General features: G+C 39.8%; 1 protein-coding gene across 4 annotated transcripts in view; it reads right to left on the bottom strand.

Moving 5' to 3' along the window:
• The window catches only part of LOC126215045 (pyruvate kinase-like), a 127676-nt gene that overhangs the window by 10863 nt on the left and 93528 nt on the right, over window positions 1-23285 (bottom strand). For all 4 annotated transcript variants that reach the window (XM_049941685.1, XM_049941686.1, XM_049941684.1 and 1 more), the window contains 3 exons: window positions 20477-20663; window positions 12907-13116; window positions 4506-4687 (listed from right to left, as the gene is read on the bottom strand). In XM_049941685.1, coding sequence (XP_049797642.1) covers window positions 4506-4687; window positions 12907-13116; window positions 20477-20663 — 579 coding nt within the window. The remainder of the gene's footprint in view (window positions 1-4505; window positions 4688-12906; window positions 13117-20476; window positions 20664-23285) is intronic.

Below are 23285 nucleotides of genomic sequence, written 5' to 3'. Positions count from 1 at the left end.
GCTTTGAAATCTACTTAAAAAAGGGGAGAACTGTGGAGCCTAACGACTGGAATGTTTTGCTTCTTCCTTCTTTTGGCCCCATTTAAGCTTCCAACAAATGCCAGTTTTTGTTTAGAATAAGGAGCGTTTTCCCACTGGTGAACAGAGAGCCTCATTGATTTAATGTATTTCAACATTTTTCTTCCCACACCCAATTCGATAATTACGTCTGCAGGATATTGATTTATATCTTTTGCAGGCAATCCTACCCATGCAACCTACACTTGACAATACTCCAGATAGAACTGACAATGTACTTAGCATAACTTCATTTGTTAGGGGAAGACTTACAGCACAATCTAAAAATGTTTATAGATTTTTTCCCACATGCTACAGTGCAGAGTGCAGACACTATAAAAAGGCAGTTGGCCACACGCATCAACTAGGATCGTCAAAATAAGAAAAACAAATGAGCAACACGCAATACAAAGAACTTGGTAATGGATACCGTGCAGCTGCTTTCTGCTATTAGGAGTGTCAAAGTAGTTCAGGCAAGACATCTACTGGCATTTGATGCTACCCCAGTTCGAAACACCTGCCACCTAAAACTGCCCCGTTCAAGTGTGTGTTATACCAACTTCTGAATTTTAGCTGACAGACATCTATGAGGGGCATTAAATGAAAACTAAACACCCACCACAACAGATGAACTGGGAATAAGGGGACTTGTGAAAAAATGGTTCCAGTCATATCTAAAAAATAGAAGACATAACTGACATCTCACATATTTCAAGCTGCTCAAACTATATTGTAAAGTATACTTCAGACCCAAATTATGTAAATATAGGTGTCCCCCTGGATATAAAACCAATGTAAGGTACTTTAAAAATGTGTGTAAATATTAATTTTGTGTGTATAAATTGTAGGTATATTGTATTGTATATGATTTTGCTGACTAAATTCACACAATGTAAATTGTTACATGGATTAATAAAGAAATCAATCAATCAATCAACAGCTCCATTTAAAAGTAATCACCATATGCATTAAGACATTTATCCCATGGGGAGACAATGATCAGTTCCCATATTCTATAGAACGTGATCGGTCACTGAGCTACAACAGCACCCACTCTTTGATTTCCTCATTCGACAAACCAAGTCCACACATCTATCTTCAGGTTACCAAAGATGCAGAAATCACATGGTGAAAATCTGAGCTGTATGGAGGGTGTCGCACAGTTTCCCAAGCTAAAGTGTAGTGTAGCCTTCATCCAATTCACAGCATGGGGATGGATGATTTAAGAAAATGGTTCCATCTGATGTTTGGACTTTATAGTCTGTCGGTGTCTATAGTGCTGTGCACTGATTGTGGATGCAAGCTCGACAAACTTGTCATGTGGAGGGGGCCTGCAGTTAAATGAGGTCCTAGTGACCTTACAGAAACTTGTGCGAACAGCTCTGGATTTCCTTGGAGGGGGGAGATGGGGAAGTTTCTACTGATGGCTTTGCTGTTTGCCCTCAGGCTGTCAAATGGAATCCCTGTTGCACGGTAACACCCACCTCCACACTGCTACGCTTCAGCAATTTGGTCAAAAAACACTGCAGCACCCTCCATACAGCCTCGATCCTACACCGCAATTTTCACACATTTAGTGAGCTGAAGAAAGTCGCACACGGATGTCAGTTTCACGAAATGCGAGAGTGGGTGCAGTTGTGGACCCATCAGGGGCTGACCGTGTTCTATGAAACAGGAATTGACCGTCTCATCTCCCAGGGCGACAAATGTCTCAATATGTGTGGTGATTTCTTTCGAAATGAACCATTCCATGGTCTCATTCTGCTGGGTGTTCAGTTTTCATTTGACTGTCCCTTATACACTGGATTATCTGGCATGTACCAGGTATATCGGTATGAAATGAGCATCAAGATACAAATGTGTCGATAGGGAACATTTGTTGTGAACGAGCCTTAAATTTTTTTGTTTGGTTGGTATGACATTTCATCGTGTTAATGTCGGATTTTGTACCAGAAAGTGATGCAGAGTCGCATCGAATGCTTGTCGAGGCATATGGTGATCGTGCTCTATCAGAAGCAACATGCAAAAGATGGTTTTTATGGTTCAGAAATAATGATTTTGACGTAAGAAATGAAGAACTTGGAAGACCACCAAAAAAGTTCGAAGATGCGGAATTGCAAGCAATATTGGATGAAGATGATACTTTTAGTCAGGAGCAAATGGCAGCAATGCTAAATGTTGCACAACAAACAATTTCTGACCGTTTGAAAGCTATGGGAAAGATCCAAAATTGTGGAAAATGGGTGTCACATGAATTGAATGAAAGACGGATGGAAAACCGAAAAACCATTTGTCAAAGTTTGCTTCAAAGACATGAAAGAAAATCAGTTTTGCATCGAATTGTTACTGGCGATGAAAAATGGATTTATTTTAAGAATCCTAAATGCGAAAAATTGTGGGTTAATCCGGGACAACCATCAACATCGACTGCAAAACCAGAGTGATTCGGCATGACGACAGTGCTCTGTGTTTGGTGGGATCAGAAAGGTGTGGTGTATCACGAGCTTCTAAAACCCGGTGAAACTGAATACTAATTGCTACAGACAACAAATGATCAACTGGAACTATGCATTGATTGAAAAAAGACCAGAATGGGCCAGAAGGCACGGCAACGTATTTTTTTTACACGACAATGCACCTGCACACAAAGCAAAACTGGTTCAGGATACAATCAAAACACTTGGCTGGGAGCTGCTACCCCACCCGCCATATTCACCAGATTTGGCCCCTTCCGACTACCATTTGTTTTCATCACTGGGGGCACGCATTGGCTGAGGAACACTTCGATTCCTACGAAAAGTTGAAAATTAGGTGTCTGATTGGTTTGCTTCAAAAGACTAACATTTCTATTGGCGTGGTGTCCACAAATTGCCAGAAAGGTGGTCAAATGTATAGAAAGCAATGGTCAGTACTTTGAATAAAATGTTTTTACTTTTCAATTCAAAACTAGTGTTATATATATATATATATATATATATATATATATATATATATATATATATATATATATATAGAGAGAGAGAGAGAGAGAGAGAGAGAGAGAGAGAGAGAGAGAGAGAGAGAGAGAGAGAGAGAGGGAGGGGGGGAACATTCCACGTGGGAAAAATATATCTAAAAACAAAGATGATGTGACTTACCAAACGAAAGCGCTGGAATGTCGATAGACACACAAAATTCAAGCTTTCGCAACAAACTGTTGCCTCCTCAGGAAAGAGGGAAGGAGAGGGAAAGACGAAAGGATGTGGGTTTTAAGGGAGAGGGTAAGGAGTCATTCCAATATATGTCTGCTTGTGTCTGTATATGTGTGGATGGATATGTGTGTGTGTGCGCGAGTGTATACCCGTCCTTATTTCCCCCTAAGGTAAGTCTTTCCGCTCCCGGGATTGGAATGACTCCTTGCCTTCTCCCTTAAAACCCACATCCTTTCGTCTTTCCCTCTCCTTCCCTCTTTCCTGATGAGGCAACAGTTTGTTGCGAAAGCTTCATACCGGTACACCTGGTATCTTATACAGAACCGTTGAAAACTGGTGTTGCAACAGAGCACTGAGCACAATGATAAATTACATCCACCCACTTGTTATTTTTCAAACATTTTTTGTGCACATTATCTTTCCAAACTGGGAGATGATCTGCAATACCAATAATCGAAATGTGTGATTTTCATTATTTATATATAGAAAATAAAGCTATTTTGTACTATCTCTGATAAAACAATTCACCATGAAATTGCGTTTATTAGCTAAATTTGCTTCCACATTCTGAGGCAGATATCACATCTATATTCTGATTTATATGGTGATAGTTGTTATTACAGTATACAGATTGAGCTACAATATTTTTTGTCTTTTGTTCTTTACTCTTACCACATTCCTCAAGCTGGTGCATACTGTAAAATATATAGGAAAAACTATCCAGAATGACCTTAAGTGGAATATGTACGTAAAATAAATAGTTTTAAAAGCAGATGCAGAACAGATTCGTAGGAAGAATCTTAAGGAAATGTAATTCATCCATGAAGGAAGTGGCTTACAAGACGGTTGTTTGACCGATTCTTGAGTATTTTTCATCAATCAGGGAGCAGTGAAAATTTAACAGCCTTGCACATGACAACTGTAAAAGTCCATCAGGTTATCATCGATTAATAATTCAGGTCCAGTTAATATTGCACCAGAGAACTGTGAATCATTACTGTATTTTTTTTTATTGTTTGTCTAACAATTTCCAATTCACCACCAGCATGTGGTGATATGTTTTGGTTGTTCAGCAAAGTAAAAAACTGACAACCAGTTTTCATGAAAAACATCAAAATTTTGTAACGTTTTAATGAAGCAGGTACATTAGACCTGTTAATATTTTTCCATTATAAAGAATAATTTTTTCCTTATAATTCTAACAAGTCAACACGTTAACTAGAATCTTTCAGGCTTGTTGATTTCCAAAACTCTTACCTTGTTGCACCTGGAAATCATTGCCTTCTGAGCAAGGAAGACCTTTTCAGGAGGAATTTCAATACCCAGGTCACCACGGGCCACCATGATGCCATCAGATGCCTCTATGATCTCATCCAAGTTAACCATTCCCTGATGGTTTTCAATTTTTGAGATAATAAGAATCTTCTTTCCTCCTTCGCCTGAAAATTCAAAACAAGTTGCCATTACATTCTTTCCTGACAGAACTCAAAACACTGTTTATAATACCTTGCTAGTAGAAGAAAAACTAAACATTTCCTCCCATACAGCCTTAGCATTCGAGGCAAATTTATTTGTTGGGATGCAGACTCTACAAAAATACACCACCACTTCGACCTCAGCCTTCACTGGATGTAACTATCCCAAAGCAGATTTCCCAAGCCATTACATCCAATCCTGGTACTGGAACAATTTCGGTGTACCCCACTTGTCACTCAGTGTTATCCTGGCCTCGAATGTACAGTGTGTCCGAAAAGACTTTCCCTGATTACATAAATTGATAACTCAGGCTAGAAGTAAGATACAAATATGAAACTTGTCAAATTGTTTACAACTATCAAAGTTTTTTTTCTGTTTCAGGTTCGCAGTACATAAGTAGTTGATGAGGTGCAGTGCTCAAGAAGCCATGTTAACCAATCAGGAGAAGGCACAGTGTGTCCTTTGGTACCATGAGAGACCATCACCAACCACAGTGCAGAGACACTTCCAGACAACATTTGGAAGGAATCCACCTGATGTCAAGAGCATTAAAGCCTGGGATGAGAAATTCAAGAACACAGGATCGGTTGCTGACCTTCCGAGGTCTGGTCGACCGAGAACCTCAGCAGACAGGGTGGAAGCTGTAAGGCAGTCTTTTCTGCAAAGTCCGAAGAAATCTGTGCGCAGGGCCTCACATGAATTATAGATGCCAAAAAGCTCTCTCCACGACATTTTACACAAATGTTTAGTGTTTCGTGCATACAAAGTGCAAATCGTTCAGGCCTTGTTGCTCAATGACAGTACACGTCGATATGACTTTGCGTTCAAAATGCTATCACGTATTGAGGGCGATGATGGTTATCTCAGACGAATTGTCTTTTCCGACCTTTTTTGTCAGTCGAGTAGTGAATCGCCATAATGTGCGCATTTGGGGTTCACAACCGCCTGGCGAGGTCATGGAGTGCACCAGAGGCAGTACAAAGGTGAATGTTTGGTGCGCGCTATTGCACAATCGAATTATCGGGCCATTCTTCTTCACTGAGGCTACCGTCACATCTGCAGTGTATCTGGACATGTTGCAACTGTTTGCTGTTCCTCAGCTGCTTCAGTATCACCCCGATGTCTTGTTTCAGCAAGACGGTGCACCGTCTCATTGGGGTTTGGACGTCCATGCCTATCTCGATACGACCTTTCCTGGGCGATGGATTGGTCGTGATGGGCCAACGGTTTAGCCTCCACGAGCTCCTGACATAACCGCATTAAACTTCTTTTTATGGGGTTATGTCGAGGACGAAGTCTACGTGTACCAGATCTTGAAACCCTGCGGTGACGGATAACCTCAGTCGTTGAATCGATCCCTCCAGTGATGTTGGCTAATGTGTGGACGGAAATTGAATATCGCCTACATGTGCTACGTGCTACCAAGGGTGCTCATGTGGAAGTTTACTGAAGTGTGGGGAAAAAAAAAACAACAAACTTTGATAGTTTGTAAACAATTAGACAGCAGTTTCATATTTGTATCTTACTTCTAGCCTGAGTTATCAATTTATGTAACCAGGGAAAGACTTTCCGGACACCCTGTATTAATCCGCTACTTCAACGAGGCAATGACTGCCCAAAGCCATGCACTGAAATTAGGTCCATTCTGTCAGATTTTGTCTGCCAAACCTAGAACAGCCTTTCGTCGCTCTCCAAATCTCTGCAATATCCTTGTCAAACCCTATGCTGCTCCTGCACCCATCTCCCTACCCCTGTGACTGTCCCCGCTGCAAGACTTGCCCTATGCACTCTCCTAACACCACCTATACCCACCCTGCAACTGGCAAAAGGAGAGAACTGTGAAATGGCATGTCATATGCCAACTGTTATGTAAACAGTGTTCGGCATTTTACAATAGCAGACTACCACCATGTTATAAGTTACGATGAATGAGCATAGGCAGCACACAATATCCTGTTGCTGACCATGCTCTACAGCATGACAATCTTCACCTTGGGACCTGTTTCACCACACGTCATCTGAATACTTCCTCCAGAGACAGTTTCTCACAACTCTGCAGGTGGGAAATGGCACTACAACATGTCCTCACTTCTCACTGCCCAATTGGCCTTAATTTACATTAATTTCTCCAGTCTCTATTTTCCACATTATTCCTTTCTTCACTCTTTTAGTTTCCTACATCTTTCATTTTCTGACCTGTATTTTTCACATCCCCTCCCGCCTCTATTACATACAATGCACTTAGCTTGTCACTCTTATTAACTTGTGCATGGGGCTTTAGCAGTAATCATCATCTCGCACATTACCCTGTCTTCCACCTAAGCTCTCAGATTTTTAAAATCTTGCCTGTTGCATTCCCAACAGTCGGTCTTTCCTTCTCACCCGTCCCATAACTCTCCCCTGACCTGGGTTTCTGGGTGACATTTTCAAACTCTACCTCTTTTCCTAAACCTTACCAGTCTTTTTCCTTCACCCCTCTTCCTTGCCCTTCAACCGTTCATCCAGAAAGATCCACTGACTGAAAACGAGCCAACTGTAATACCTTTTATTTGTGTGTTGTTCTGCTGCTTCTTGGCGAGTATAATTATCTGTCCAATTATTTATATTTTCAAATATTGATTATTTTCATGAACAGACTACTATGACACTCCATCACAGCTCAGACACAATTTTAATCTTACCAATCAAAAAAGTAAACAATTTGCAAAAAATAAAATGGAGACATTTAATATCAGGAATCTGCGAAGGATCGGAGTTACGGTAATTTATTTCACAATGCCAGGACTGCAATTCAGCAGACAGATTAGGGTAAGAGTTATCAGGTGGGGTGGGTGAGGGGAGAAAAGAGGGAGATTGGGTTGGGGAAGTGTGGCTGACAGTCTGAGGGAGACAGCAGATGTGCAAAATAGGAATGCGGATTGGAGAGGCACGGGATAGGAACACAACACACAGGCACCATGAGGAGTAAGTTTATGCAGAGCACAATGATGGGAAGGAGTGGGTTAGGAAGGGATTGTGAAATACAGGAAAAGGGAGACTGGGGAATAAGGTGTGGGTTAGCCGATATTGAAGTCAGGATTATTTTCACATATATAAATGACACACCTGTAAAAACAACAACTGCCAAAGATGCCCGACAAGGAGACCACACACCAATTAATTTTTTGTATTTATTGTACATGTAGCTCAGAACTTAAATAGCAATTATCCAAAGCAGTACAGTACAGTACAATTCAGGTGGGGGAATACTTAAGAAAATTTCAGTCAGTCAGTTTTCTCATCTATAATACCATAAACAATGCCATTTTACGCCAGGCTACTTTGCTTCGTGGTAGAATTCTCACCTACACATAGGTGGCTGGGGTTCGATTCCTGGGATATTTTTAAACAAAGGTGCATGTTTTGTACGCATTTCTGCTAAAATAAATAGAAAAAAAAATTACAAAATTAAATATATTTTCCTCCACAGTTTCTTTTAGGGGTTGATCTGAAGAGTGTTTTGCATCGTTTCATTGTCTATTCTGTCCCTTCTCATCTTACACAGGAGCCTGATAGAGAGCACATCCTTCACTTTTGTTCTACTCAGATCTTTCACAATCCAGGTCCAACTTTCCGCCGTATGTCGAAATTTGTAGATAATATGACTAGTATAGGGTGGTCTTTCCAGTTCCAAAATACATGATACACAGGGACAGAAAAACTTCACGAAAAAGAATTCAAAAAATAACATGACGTTGATAGTTTTTAGACAAATCATGGAATCAGCAATTTTTATGAAATATTACGAAATTTGTCATTTACTGGATGGGAAGTGTTGAACCCTGAGTATGGTAGTTTACTAATATTCATAACTGTTAATGAATGTTTGGACGGCATTTTGACTTTTTTTCCCTTCAAGTCTGAGGATCGTGTGTACTCCTAAAATGACAGCTCATTGACCATGTAATGGACTATAATGCGGTATCATAAATAGCACATCACTGGGCAAAAATAGCACCAGGACTATTACAGCGCACTGGTGACCACAAACTTCCTTGTCTAACCCCTCTATTCTAAACATTTGTTAAACATGTTTATGATTGAGCTGCATTCCCTTACAAATTCCAGTCTATTTGAACCTTGTCATACCTCATCCCCTCTAGCTATGTCTATGGATGAAACTACAATGTCTTTCCAAAATTTCTGTTTCTTTTCTAACACATATCTAGCTACACGTATGCTATCTGTAGTTGATCTTCCCGACCAAAATCCCGTTCTCTTAATTGTTGTTCTATCTTCTTCTCGATTCTCTCCAAAATTATCTTTTAATTAATCTTCATGCACAGTAATGCCATTTCTCTGTAAATCTTACACAGCACCCTTTTAAAACTATTGGCTTTATGCAATAATCAGCACTCTCTCCATAAGTTCACAGTATCCTCATTCTATATGGCCACTAACTCCAACAGGTGCTGCAGGATTAATTATTTCCAATGAAATGTCATCTATTCAAGAAATTTTGTCTTTTATCACTTCTAACACAACTTTATATCCAACACATGCGTATCTTCCCTTCCTATTTCATCAAGCTGTTTACACATATTTTCCTCTTATTTCTTTCGTTTTCCTCTACTACGTTACACCTATCCTTCATATAGATTTTGGTAATACTGTTTCCACACTTTCTACACTTCTTTCTTACACACAGGCTTTCCTTCTTTGTGGACTATTTTTTTCCCCCACTCCTGTTATGTAGTATTCAGTATACCATCTTGTCACACTGAAACTATCTTCTAATTCTTCCATGAATTTTTTCCACGACATTTCCTTAGCAAAAGCTATTTTTACCTTTGTGTGCTGCTTAGTGTTTCAATTTACTGCACAGTATTATTTCTTATCCTCTTCTTTTTAGTGATCTCAGCCCTTTCATTATAAAGCGGGTATTACACGATGATCCGTCGCGAATGGTACTGGTCTACCGCGACGGCCATCTAGCAGTAGAACAGGTCAAACTACAAAAATTAGCAGACATTATCTGTGCGCCAGAATAGAGAGCAGATCTAAACTGCTGCCGATCCGAGCATGTGCACTAGGTAGCGATAAAATGCGCATGCACACAAGGGGCTACCACAGTGTTTCTGCTTGTTATTTGTTTATTGCTTGGTGGCTACTAGCTCATTTCAGATCTTCCGCATTTTTCAGTAATTAAGTTTTCATAAATGTAGAGAATTTTTTTTTTTTTTTGCCAGTAGACTTTCTTTTATACTAGCTGTTTGTGAAAGCATTATTTCTATTGATTACTTCGTATTCTAGAAATGAAATGGAGCAAAGAGGCGTCAAGCGTCTTAATTCAAGCATACAGCGAGGAAAGGTGTATGTGTGACTCTGTAGTATAATACGATACATCTGCAATCATTTGTTTCTGAGTAATACGCATAATATGCCACACGGTGATTTTCGATTTGTATCGTAATGCCTTAGCTTACAAAAGTTCATGTTCGTTTTGATTGCATCTCTAATTTATTTCAGCATGCCAGAAAAGAGAAACTGGCAGTAATAGGCGAAGAAGTCTGTAGTTTCACCCAGTGCGACAGAAGAGGGCTGAAAAACTCTGAGCAGCACAAATACCGTATATTCAGAACTTTGACAAGTAATATAAGTACACCTTTAAGTACTGGTCCTTTGAAGTGCTGCAAATTGCAGCACATACATTCACAACAACTTTTGAAATGGTGAGCTGTGCTCTTCTGTGGCTAAAAGCCAGACTTAAAAGATTCCCCATTCACCAGGAAATGTAATGTTGTAACCAGCCTGCAACATAACAGGGCGTTTACTGGTATTTTATCAGTGATCTAGGCTGGTACGATCACAAAACGTATAAGCATATGATTTAATTCTTACTTTCGAGAATGTGAGATAGCCTCCCTCGTGACTGTGTTGCGCTTGCTAAATCAGTCTTCTATCAAACAGCAGCTTCTCAAAACAAGCTATGTGCATCCTAAAGAAGTTCCGAAATTCTTGCGAATCTTCAGGCCTCCGTTCTTTTATTAACAGTGAATATACGAGGGCGGTTCAGAAAGTAACCTCCGATTGGTCACAGTGCGGGTTGTGGGGGGAGTAGCGACGCCATCTGTGCGTTCACGCACTCAACAGGTCAGTCGACATCAAGCCGTGGTCGAGTGAACGTCGTACCTGCGCTAGTTTAGTTTTTGTGGCAGTTTGAAATGTGTGCTGCAATAGAAAACCCCGCCAAATGTGAAGTGCATGCTGTCATAAGGTTTCTTACAGCCAAAGGATATTCTGCAGCAGCTATTCATCGTGAGCTTTGTGCCGTGTACGGACCAAGAGTTATGAGTGAAGGAGTTGTCCGTGAATGGGTACGTTTATTTAAAAGTGGACGAGAAAACGTTCATGATGAAGAGAGGAGTGGTAGACCATCATTGGTGACTGACGAACTCGTTCAGACAGTTGATGCAAAAGTTCGTGAAAATCGACGTTTCTCAATGTCGGAGTTGTCTACTGGTTTTCCACAGATTTCTAAGACTCTCTTGTACGAGATAGTGACAGCAAGATTGGGTTACCGTAAGTTCTGTGCACGATGGGTGCCCAAAATTCTTACCGACCACCACAAAACTCAAAGAATGGCCTCTGCATTAGACTTTCTGTCACGTTATGAGGACGAAGGAGAACCATTGTTAAACAGAATCGTGACCGGTGACGAAACCTGGATTAAGTACGTGAACCCTGAGACAAAAGAACAATCAAAGATGTGGGCACATTCAAATTCGCCTACCAAACCAAGAAAAGCCTCGCAAGATTTTTCTGCCAGAAAACTGATGGCAACGGTGTTTTGGGATGCCAAAGGGGTGTTGTTGGTTGAATTCATGGAACGTGGTACGACCATTAATCAAGACGTGTACTGTGAAACAATAAAAAAGTTACGACGGGCTATACAGAACAAACGCCGTGGTATGCTGACTTCCGGTATCGTTTTTTTGCACGATAACGCCCGTCCTCACTCTGCTCGCAGAACAACGGCCCTTCTTGAGTCCTTCAAGTGGGACGTTATCAACCATCCACCTTACAGCCCAGGCCTGGCGCCAAGTGATTATCACCTCTTCATGCATTTGAAGAAATGGCTCGGGTCACAGCGGTTTGATGACGAAGAGCTCAAAGATGCGGTCACAGGCTGGCTTCAGGCACAAGCGGGTGATTTTTACGCAGAAGGAATTTCAAAGCTTGTGAAGAGATACGATAAGTGCCTCAATCGCTATGGAGACTATGTAGAAAAATAGTGCAAAGATGTAGTTGTAAGATGTATATATTAAAATATTTTTATTTAACTTGGTGTATTTTTTTAAATCAACCGGAGGTTACTTTCTGAACGGCCCTCGTATTCCCCTGCCTTCATCCCTTTTCAGCCAGGGTCGATCCCAACAACGTCTGACTTCTTGTTTTAGTTGCCGTCCTGCCCTAATCTGAAGATTTACTGTCACTGTCACTGCCGAGCCAATACCTCCAAAATTAAGTGGATCCTTCATGTGCAATGTGCTGTATAAATTTAAATTTCAATATACATATACCTGTGTAACTAAGTGTCTTAACAATAAACTGTTGAGTCTGTAATTCAGAACAGTACTAACCTACAGAAGACAAAAACAATTACTTAATAAATAACGGTAAAAAACAATTTCTTATTTAACAGGAACCTTGAGCTCACAGAAATAATCTGAACCTATGACACTCCAGTATATCATATGGTCACCCTTGAAATGCGCGCGGTAGATTGAACGACTTTACGAGACATCGGACAGCTCTATTTTCTTTTCGCACGAATCGCCTGCTGCTCGCACATACCGTCTACTGCTGTGCATGCACACTAGATATATCCCGTGCGGACGGTATAACAGGTCGGAAGTGAACCAGCCTGTAGTTACAGGTATGCCCGTTAGGGGCGCTGGTGCATAGCTGTACGGTTTAGGCGCACTGTGTAATACAGTGCTTAAGATGGTCCCTACATTTATTCTATCTCAAATCCAAACACACAAATTATGAAACTATGAACAAAGAGAAAATGACAAAAATTAGCTTACTCACCAGGTGGCCAAGAAAGTGTTGACTATGGGACACAGAAATTAATTTGGTCTAAAGGGTTAACAAATCCTGCAGCTACGTCGATACACTCGACCGATAGGAAACTTACCCATGACACTGCGTATCTCCTGGAGAGCTGCCGCATTCCGTATGAATGATGCGAACACCATGTCCACCTGCTGCTCCACACCAAACAGCAGGTCCTTTTTATCCTTCTCAGAAACAGCTGGCAAGTCTACAGGGAGGCCAGGCAGGTTAACACCCTTGCGAGATCCCAGCATTCCTCCATTCTCCACAGTGCACACCAAGTGAGGTGGGGCTGGGAACAAACAACGTATCCTGTTAAACTGTGTGAGGAACCGTAACATCAAACAGTAAACTTTCAGCCTCATAAGAGATGTGGGTATAGTCACAGACAAATAGAAAAAATTAATGGTCTAAATGTACACAGTGTAGCTACAAGAAAAACTAAGCTTTCAAGTATAGTATTTGTCTTTTTTTGCATGTGTTACACATTAAGATACATCATGCAAATGTGCCAGTAAAATTTTAAATGATGACAAATGTCTGGTCTTCAAAAGTGTTAAGCTTTAAACGAGAGTCAAACGCTCTGCGACTTAAGAAATTCAAAGGATACTCTCGTACGTAACATAATTCACCTTGCACAAAATTAAATTTACTTTGAAAGTAACGATTTTCACACCACCATTTGCAATATATTCCTGTGACTTGTTAGAATTCATTTCACCAATTAGACACCACCAGAAAACAGGTGTTACTGCCCATGCACAACTACGATGACGTAGGAAGCCTGTATGTTCGTATGTATATAGCATTTACATATCTTGCATAGCATTAGGAGATCTAACATCAAGTCAAACAAAACGGAACATCACATGATACACCAAAAACATCGGAATTTCGTAAATAATACTAAAATACATAATTCGGCTTAAAGAGTGTCCAGATTCACAAGATGTAGGCCTCAACCTGATAAAGTTTTCGGGATGCAAATTTTCTTTGAGTACCGGTACTGTATTGTCTCGTGTTAGGTTCTTTATTATGGCGTAATGCCATACATGCCGGAAGATGAAAATGTGCATTTGAAATTTAGCAAATAGTTTAAACTAGCCAATGGTGTGGAATGAATCATTTCGTTTCAAATAAATTTACTGCCACTGTGAAAAAGACTAATGAAAGGCAAATTTCTTTAGCGCATAGACAAAAATTACTTCATCGTTCTGCAAGGCGATTAATGCTTTGACTGCCAAAAATGTGAAAAATCAAAATCAGAAAACAAACTAATGACTATTTTAGCCTTGTGTAATTATGTGAATTATTTTAATTTACTTGATAGCTCCAGGCCACAGAATTATATTTTGTTTTCATTTAAGATGAGAGCTGTAAATAAAGAGTAAATAGCAAAATCACTAAAAGTGGAGACTATTCCCCTCCCCACTACAACTCGGACTGCTTTGTGCATGTGCGAATCTAGCAGCTTGGGCACACCAGAAAAATTTCTCCGGGTAGCATCTGGCAGCTTGTTGGTACTGCTGATACAGCTAACACACTTAACAATCACACTTCAAGTAGGCAGACGTGGTAGAAGGTACTGCTCATACGCGACTCAACAGTGCACATGCAACAGCCCGCTAGCAACTCTTCAAACAAACTTTATGTGAACAGTTGTGGCATTACAGTCATCGGAAGCAGGTTGTTATGAAGAATTGCATAGTCTTCGTCCTGTAGCCTTTGACACATTTCGCTGTCGGTAGACGCTTATGCGTGCACTGTGTTTTGTTTTGGTAAATGGCTCATTTCCTTTGGACTTAAGTTTTATTTTAATTTTTTTGTCTCGTTTATGTTTTACGGCAGCAGTATTGTTCTGCAGTGGCAGGATACAGTCAAATTCTCTGTTAGAGTATCATTTCTTACCAGTCAAAATTACGAAAATTTAACTGAAAACTAAAACAATGAAAAATTCCCGGAATTCTAAAAAATTCTCAGGTTTTTCCTGGTTTTCTCCCAGATGAAAAAATTCCCGAGTTTTTCCCGGTTGTCTCAGGGTGTATACACCCTGTAGAAACATTCGTATTTAGTTATTGTCGCCCTAAATGTACTCGACTCCTCCATCTCTACAGCACTCCATGCACATTTTTCATTAATGGAAACAGTGCTGTTAGACTTCCTCTCAGAGCTCCTTGATGGCACACACCACTTTTCCTGCTGTGGTGGACTGAAATCTTATTCCTTTTAATGAAGGCTTGACTTTCATAAATAGATAAATCAAATGGTACTAGTGTAGTGGTTCCGCCTGCTTTATTTCTTATTTTGTCGTCCTCTGTGTTTATGTACTGGCTGGAAAATTGGGCGTGAAAGTCAAACATGGACTACTTTAAATGATGTAGCCCACAGATGCACAGCTGGGTTTCACTGTCTTTCTTTCACTTTTCTCAACCCCCCCCCCCCATATACACATTTATATGGCCAGTGCACTATTGTTTAACTTTCCATAAGCCTCATTAATAGTTTGCAGGTGAACATCCACATACTGCTGCAACAGTTTCCTGTTGAGCATCTATGAGCAGTCAAATCTAACCACAAAGTTCACAGTTCTTTAAGAATAATCAGGTACATATGGAGCCAACACTGTCACTGTTTTTATACACGGCCTAGCTGTTTAACACTTATTCCACAGTTAAGGTGAAGCATTGTTGTTCTAACCAACACAAGTTTCTCGTCTGAAACTCTGCTGTAGACTGACTGTCTCGTGACCAAAAATCGGGCCTTTATATATCATCACAATAATCGGTGCTCCAACTACACATAGTTTAAAGTTAAATTTACAGAAGTTACAGTTAAAACTTACCTCATTAAATCAACTGAATACATAGAAAAACTGGTTCTTTTTAACAGTTTCTTCTTCTACAAGGGTTAAGCTCAATTATGTGTTTAAATCACAAAATTAACAAATATAAGTATGCAAACATACTTTGGACAAAACTGTTAATTACTTTGGAATAAGAGCCAGCTTTGCTAACATGTTTTTGAATACAACTAAATAGATCCTTTAAGGTTACTAGTATTTCGTCTTCCAAATGTTTAAAATTAGTATAGAATTTACGTTACGAAACAATTACCAATTTCACCCTGTAACAAAAGATACTAACTACGAATAGTCAAAATAAATTAGAAAATCAAATATATAAATAAAACTAAGCAAAAAATTAGATCTGGTGTTATATTCTTTAAAACTGAGGGTCAATCTTTCTCTTATATGAAAATGCAGACTCTACTCACATATGTTAATGGGAATTAGTAAAGAAGAAGAAGAAATTTAAGGAGGCAGATGGCAAAATGGCAAAAAAAGAGGGAAATTAAAATTATCCCAGCTTGCTTAGTCACACTGGGTCAGGAAAATAATGTGGGTGGTCTAACACTGATCTGCTGTACTTTGTTAGAAACCTCTTAACAGAAAATACAGACTCAGCTGGTGTGTTGTCTAACTGCATAGCTCATCGCTTGTTCTTACACAATTCAGGCCTTTTTCTTTCTTATTGTGTCTCAGAGCTGACCAAGAACCTCAACAAGCTAATGTTGATTAATAGATCGACCTTTAGGAAGCCTTTCAAGATACCCGATTCCATGACTCCATCACTTTAAATCTGGATTTGCTCATTTGACGTTTTTTCGGTCTCCGTGAAGTTGGGCCCTTCTAATGAATGGATTGGTGCTTAGCCTTTGGATCATAAGTGAAAAACCAAGATTTTTTCCCTCCAAGAAATTAGGATCATTTTCAATTGTTTTCAAAGCATCAGTACTCGTTTTCACATGCTTATTTTTGCTCAATCAGGAGAATTTTTGGCACTAGCTTGCATGCACTTTTCTCATTTTAAATTGGTTATGTAAATTTTGCCTTATGCACTCTTTGTTAATTCCTACAGCTTTAGCAGTCAACTGAATGCCTAAACAATGGTCAGATCAAATCATATTACCTACTTTTTTGATATTGTCATCTGTGTTTGATGTTTAACCACTTAACAATTTTCTTCCCTTCAAATTATGTTCAAAGGGTTTCTATATTTTTTTATTGCTGAAAAACATCCTATAATGAACGACATTAAATAAAGAGATATTTTGAAGTTCAAAATAATGAGTTACAAAATTTTGTACGTCGCCAATAATAAAATCCTGAGTATACTTGTGCACTGGACTTTGACTAAAATATTCTGGTACTGGAAGCCATTTTTTAGTTTCTGTGTAGCTGCAATGTCAAACCATTTATATCATAATAGTTTCCTGTGAACGGAAACCTTGTAGAAGTTGGCTCGAGCACAGTGGACATACTTATCTCTTACCACTGCTGAACACTTGTCACTCAACTGACGAACAGTCTATACTTTCAGTCTCTAACGAAGTAACATCACATTGTTCTTCACTTTCCAAGCTGGTTAAATTCTATGTCAAACTCAGGACCAATAGAGCCATCCTTTCTTGTAAGCACTGCTTAAAAAACTACACAGGAGAGAATCTGAACGCACACGTTTTGTTGTCAAGTACCTAAAGTCGCACGCAGTAAAGTCAGTATCTAGAGGCAACCACTACGACCTAAACACGACAGCAAGCTACAAATGTAGGACCAGATGCTCTCTAGCAGCCAAACACTTAACTATCCATGCTGAAACAGATATATTGGGCTTTCATTTTTCCAAAGGTCTCTTCTTAAGTTGTCCAAGTATAGTCTGCATTTTAAGTTTCTGTTAAAATAATAAAAATGAGGTAATTCGTGGTTTCATGTTAAGGGCATCTCGTGCGCAAGTCATCTTCAGTGTCTTCTCACCCATCTTGGAACTGCTTGAACCACTCAAAAACTTGTGTACGTTCAAGTCTTCACCATACACTTCTTTTAGTAACGACAAATTTCAGTATGGGATTTTCCCATACCACCATTTTAAGAGTGTACCGTTACTATCAGGAACCTGGTAGAACATCGAATCACCAATATCGCTGCAGCCGGGAAAAGATCCTGCAAGAATGAGACTAATGACGACAGAAGAGAGTTGTTCATTGTGGCAGGAGTACAACCCTTCTGCACACTACTGCAGATTTCAATGCTGGGCCATCAACAAGTTTCAGTAGGTGAACCATTCAATGAAACATCATCTATATGGGTTTTTGGAGCCGGGGGCCCACTTGTGTATCTTTGATGACTGCAGAACACAAAGCTTTACACCTCCCCTGGGCCCATCAACACCAACATTGGACTCTTTATGACTGGAAACATGTTGCCTGATCAGACAAGTCTCTCTTCAAATTGTATCAAGCTGATGATGTGTACGGGTATGGAGACAACTCCACGCATCCATGTCAGGAGGGGACTGTTCAAGCGGGTCAAGGCCCTATAATAATGTGGAGTGTGTGCAGTTGGAGTGATGTGATGATGGAGAGGGTTTTAAGGGCACACGATGGCACGGTCTTCAGCGCCCCCTCAGCAACAGATTGAGATGGGTGTCGAGGAAAGACTCAGAACAGTAAGATAAAACAGAATGTAAGACACAAACTAGCGTGGAAAAATATGTGCCTACCCACACGGAAGTGTGTCGAAGCATGCCGCTAGCAGTAAAACATGGACAACCCAGGAAGAAAGAGGTAGAGGGAGGTAAAACAATATAGCAGATGGTAGTGGCTGGCTGACCACAAGGAAAAAGGGAGGAGCTAGTCACTTTGCAATACACTAAAACCTCCAGCCTAAGAGTTTAGGCCAGAGTACAGACACATCACAAAACTTTAAAACCCTAGACACACGTCTCATTAGCTAAAACACAGGGCAGATCCCCACCAACTTGTGCTTCTGCCCTTGCATCACGGTATAAAATGCAGTCTGTTAAAGCGTACTGGACAGAGATGTGCACACCACAAGCATCATAAATTGGGAGATCCTCCCGCCGTAACAGAAAACTATGTGTGAGAGGACAGTGCCCAATCTGAAGACGCGTGAGGGTCACTTCTTCCCGCCTGAGCACCCGGCAGGAGGTACGATACGTCCGAGTTGTCGACTTCGCCAACCGCAGTTTAATGGCCGTCGCCGCCAGCCTTTCTTCCTCCCACAACTCCATACACTTCTTGTGGAGTGCAGAAATGACAGACTGCAAGGGAACAGGACACTGGACTACATCCTGCTCTCTGCAGGACTCCTCGGCAGCCCGATCGGCCTGTTCATTGCCCCATATTCCTACACGACCAGGCACCCAGCAGGAGGACACCACCTTACCCCACCGTTGGAGCAAGTGATGTGGGACCCCTGATATGTCTAGATACGACTGACATGTGACAAGTATGTAAGCATCCTGTCTGATCAAACTGCATCCACTCATCTCCATTGCCCATTCCGAGGGACTTCGGCAATTCCAGCAGGATAGTGCAACACCTCACACATCCAGAACTGCTACAGAGTGGCTCCAGGAAAACTCTTCCAAGTTTAAACACTTCTGCCGGCAACCAAACTCCCCAGACATGAACATTATTGAGCGTATCTGGGATGCTTTGCAATGTGCTGTTCAGAAGAGATCTACACGCCCCGTACTCTTATGGATTTCTGGACAGCCCAGCAGGATTCATAGTGTCCATTCCCTCCAGCACTACTTCAGACATTAGTTGAGTCCATGCTGTGGGGTCCTGTCCACTCGTTGCCTATACTATGCCCAAGGGATGCTGCGTTCTCAGAATGATATACAACAATTCAAGCAAATAACATTAGTAGTTTTATTTCAATAAAGCAGATTGACAATACTTAACTTTGAATTAACGATAGTGTTGCAAGCGATGGGTGAGTCCTTTGCTATATACAATGTACAGGCACGATTGACACGCAGTTTGTGGATCACTAATAACTGCTATTGTAGCGTTCTCGGCTAGGCCTGTGCACATACTGTACGAATACTGAGCCGATACTGAGTGGCCAACACTGGCAGGAGCAGCGCTTCTATTCTCCTCTTGTAGAGGCCGCTCCTGCCGGTGGTGCGGTCCTAATCAACAAACCATTGGCGGACGTTTCACCGCCTTCTCTTCTCTTGTGTTTTTCATCTTTGTTCCGACACTTGTGGTTATGCCGGAACACGTGCCACATCTTATTGTGACACTTCTGCGTGCTCGCGGGGACCCTACACGATATTAGACAGGTGTACCAGTTTCTTTGGCTCTTCAGCGTATGATAAACAACTACAAAATAATATAAACGTATGTATCCGAAAGTAGCAGTAGGCACAGTTTGATATAGCTCAAATCAACAAGACTTCTTTAAGTAGCAGCATTGCTACTAATTTTATTATGCAATTTATACCCATCACACATAAATAGCTTTTAGGAGAGTTAATGCAGTTAATTGTTAGTATAACTTAACATCTTTAAGTCTTTGTAATTAGTTAATGATGTTATCTCCAGGATGGGACCTTTAGGGAACTATAAACCCTAAATTAAATTTATGCTTAATGAATTTTAAGCTCACTCCTCACACACTGAAGTATTGTCTCGGATACTGCACCGCATCTCATGAGTTAACTTTCTCTCCCACTGAATTTCTGTGCCCAACCTACTGATGCAGATGGAGGTCAGCAAGGTGTTTAGAAAGACGACACAGGAATTTGGAAAGTGATGTATCGCACACATTTGTTTTTACTCACCTACAGAGGTGCAGATAACAGAAATAAGTCCGTCATCAATGAAGATGCGGTTTCCCGGCTTCACCACTTTCAGGATGTTGTCGTAGTCCACGTACACAGTCTCAGAGGTCCCCCTCTCCATGTAAGCCTTGTCTGTCGTCAGCTTTATGGACTGGCCCTTCACCAACTCCACCTCAGCTGAGCCGCCCTATTGTCATAAAACAATTACACAATGAATTTACAAAGTGTTAAGAATTTTTTCAACATTTTCCCTTAAAATTAGTCATCAAGTGAGAAACTTGGCTAAACAGTATCACATGCACCATAATTATTTTATAAAAGCTCTCAGTAAATGCAATTCTTCAGCGCTTAAATTTTTTTGCAGCCTCATCCCTTAACATTAATTAAACTCTTAACATATTTAATCACGAACAGGCATGAAATACAGCAATATACAGTAGGCTTTAAAAATCAAAGCAATTTGCAATATGAACAGCCACTACACAGTGGTGAGAAACTTGCAAAAGTTTGACAGATTTAAATTTTAGCATTTCAAAATTTGTTTCAATGAAAAAACTTAGAAGACTAAACAGGAAGTTAACATAGTGCTGACAAACAGTATTTTCTACCTAGGAAAATAACTAGAGAGATCTGAAAGAAATATATTTAAAGGAAGCAATCAAAGTATGCCTCAAGTAATCATGTACACCACTAAAGATTTAGATTATGAAGTAGAGATCATTAGAAATTTAACATAAATGAATAATAAAACAATTATCCTCACTCATACTAAAAGGCAATACAATGAGAAAATTGTCATGACCAAAACAGTGCTTTCACCATCATGAGCTGTCTCCATTATGAATCATCAGTACTTAACTATTTTTAAGACTGACAACATGGGAAAGCAACTGTCTCACAACTATATATTTGTCAATTTATTATCTTTCAACTATGTTTAATTACTTTTATTATATCGACATGTCTTGCATCATAGTAAAATTATCAGAAGGGAGGAATGAAGAACTTACTAATTATAAAAATGTGAACATTAAACAAACTTGAGAAATCCACTGATAACATGAGGGACTGACGGGTAATATTAGAAGTTATTTGTATTTCTGCCATCTTCCACAATATTCTATACTGCTTGTCCAATTTGACATATAACTCTTGGATACATCTGAAGTTTGTCATGTTTTCCAACGAGCACAGTTTATCTCATTCATTATGTTACTGAAATCTCTAAACAACTATTTTTTCATCTTTGCTTCATTCTCATGAAACTTAATGGGAAAAAAGTTCAAAAACACATTGTCATGACAACTGATAATGAGTTAAAAAATTTTTGCTTTCTATTATTTCCTCGCATCAGAGAGGACAAGTGATTTAAAAAGTTTAATCAAGTTAAAAATATTATATATATATATATACACATAAGATTTTTAACTGTCCAAATTGCAATTTTACCAGGTGTACCAGTATCAAATTACTTTTTTGTGAAAATGAAACACTAATTTTGAATTTAAAAGTAAAAACATTTTATTCAAAGTACTGACCATTGCTTTCTATACATTTTGACCATCTTTTTGGTAATTTGTGGACACTACGCCAATAGAAATGTTCGTCTTTTGAAGCAAACCAATTAGACACCCAACTTTCGACTTCTTCGTAGGAATCAAAGTGTACCTCAGCCAATGCGTGTCCCATTGATGAAAACAAATGGTAGTTGGAAGGGGCCAAGTCTGGTGAATACGACGGGTGGGGTAGCAGCTCCCAGCCAAGTGTTTTGATTGTATCCTGAACCAGTTTTGCTTTGGGTGCAGGTGCATTGTCGTGTAAAAAAAATTAGTCATGTCTTCTGGCCCATTCTGGACTTTTTTCGATCAATGCATATTTCAAATTGATCATTTGTTGTCTGTAGTGATTAGTATTCACATTTTCACCGGGTTTTAGAAGCTCATAATACACCACACCTTTCTGATCCCACCAAACACAGAGCATTGTCTTCTTGCCAAATCAATCTGGTTTTGCAGTCAGTGTTGATGGTTGTCCCAGATTAACCCACGATTTTTCCCATTTAGGATTCTTAAAATAAATCCATTTTTCATCGTCAGATTCGATGCAAAACTAATTTTCTTTCATGTCTTTGAAGCAAAATTTGACAAATGGTTTTTCGGTTTTCCATCTGTCTTTCATTCATGTGGCACCCACTTTCCACACTTTTAGATCTTTCCCATAGCTTTCAAATGGTCAGAAATTGTTTGTTGTGCAACATTTAGCATTGCTGCCATTTGCTTCTGACTCAAAGTATGATCTTCATCCAATATTGCTTGCTATTCCGCATCTTTGAACTTTTATGGTGGTCTTCCACGTTCTTCATTTCTTACATCAAAATCATTATTTCTGAATCACAAAAACCATCTTTTGCATGTTGCTTCTGATAGAGCATGATCACCATATGCCTCGACATGCAGTCGCAACTCTGCAGCACTGTTTTTCAAATGAAAACAAAAAAATTAATGCTTTCCGCAAATCATCACTTTCTGGTGCAAAATTTGACATTGTTAACACGATGGAAACATATGATGTTTGTTCCATGACTTTATGTATACTAAATATCTTTGAGAGATGTCATGCCAACCAAACAAAAAAAAAATTAAGGCTCGTTCACAACAAACGTTACCTATTGACACATTTTTATCTTAACACTCATTTCATACCGGTACACCTGGTGTAACATTTAGTAACTATTAGTTTCAGCTGAATATTCAGACTTCAACTCAATTATCAATTTGAGTGCAGTGTCTATCTAATCTTATAACCAGAC

Source organism: Schistocerca nitens, chromosome 12 (assembly GCF_023898315.1).
Source record: "Schistocerca nitens isolate TAMUIC-IGC-003100 chromosome 12, iqSchNite1.1, whole genome shotgun sequence".
NCBI classification, from domain to species: domain Eukaryota; kingdom Metazoa; phylum Arthropoda; class Insecta; order Orthoptera; family Acrididae; genus Schistocerca; species Schistocerca nitens.
This window is presented reverse-complemented; position numbering and strand designations above follow the sequence as displayed.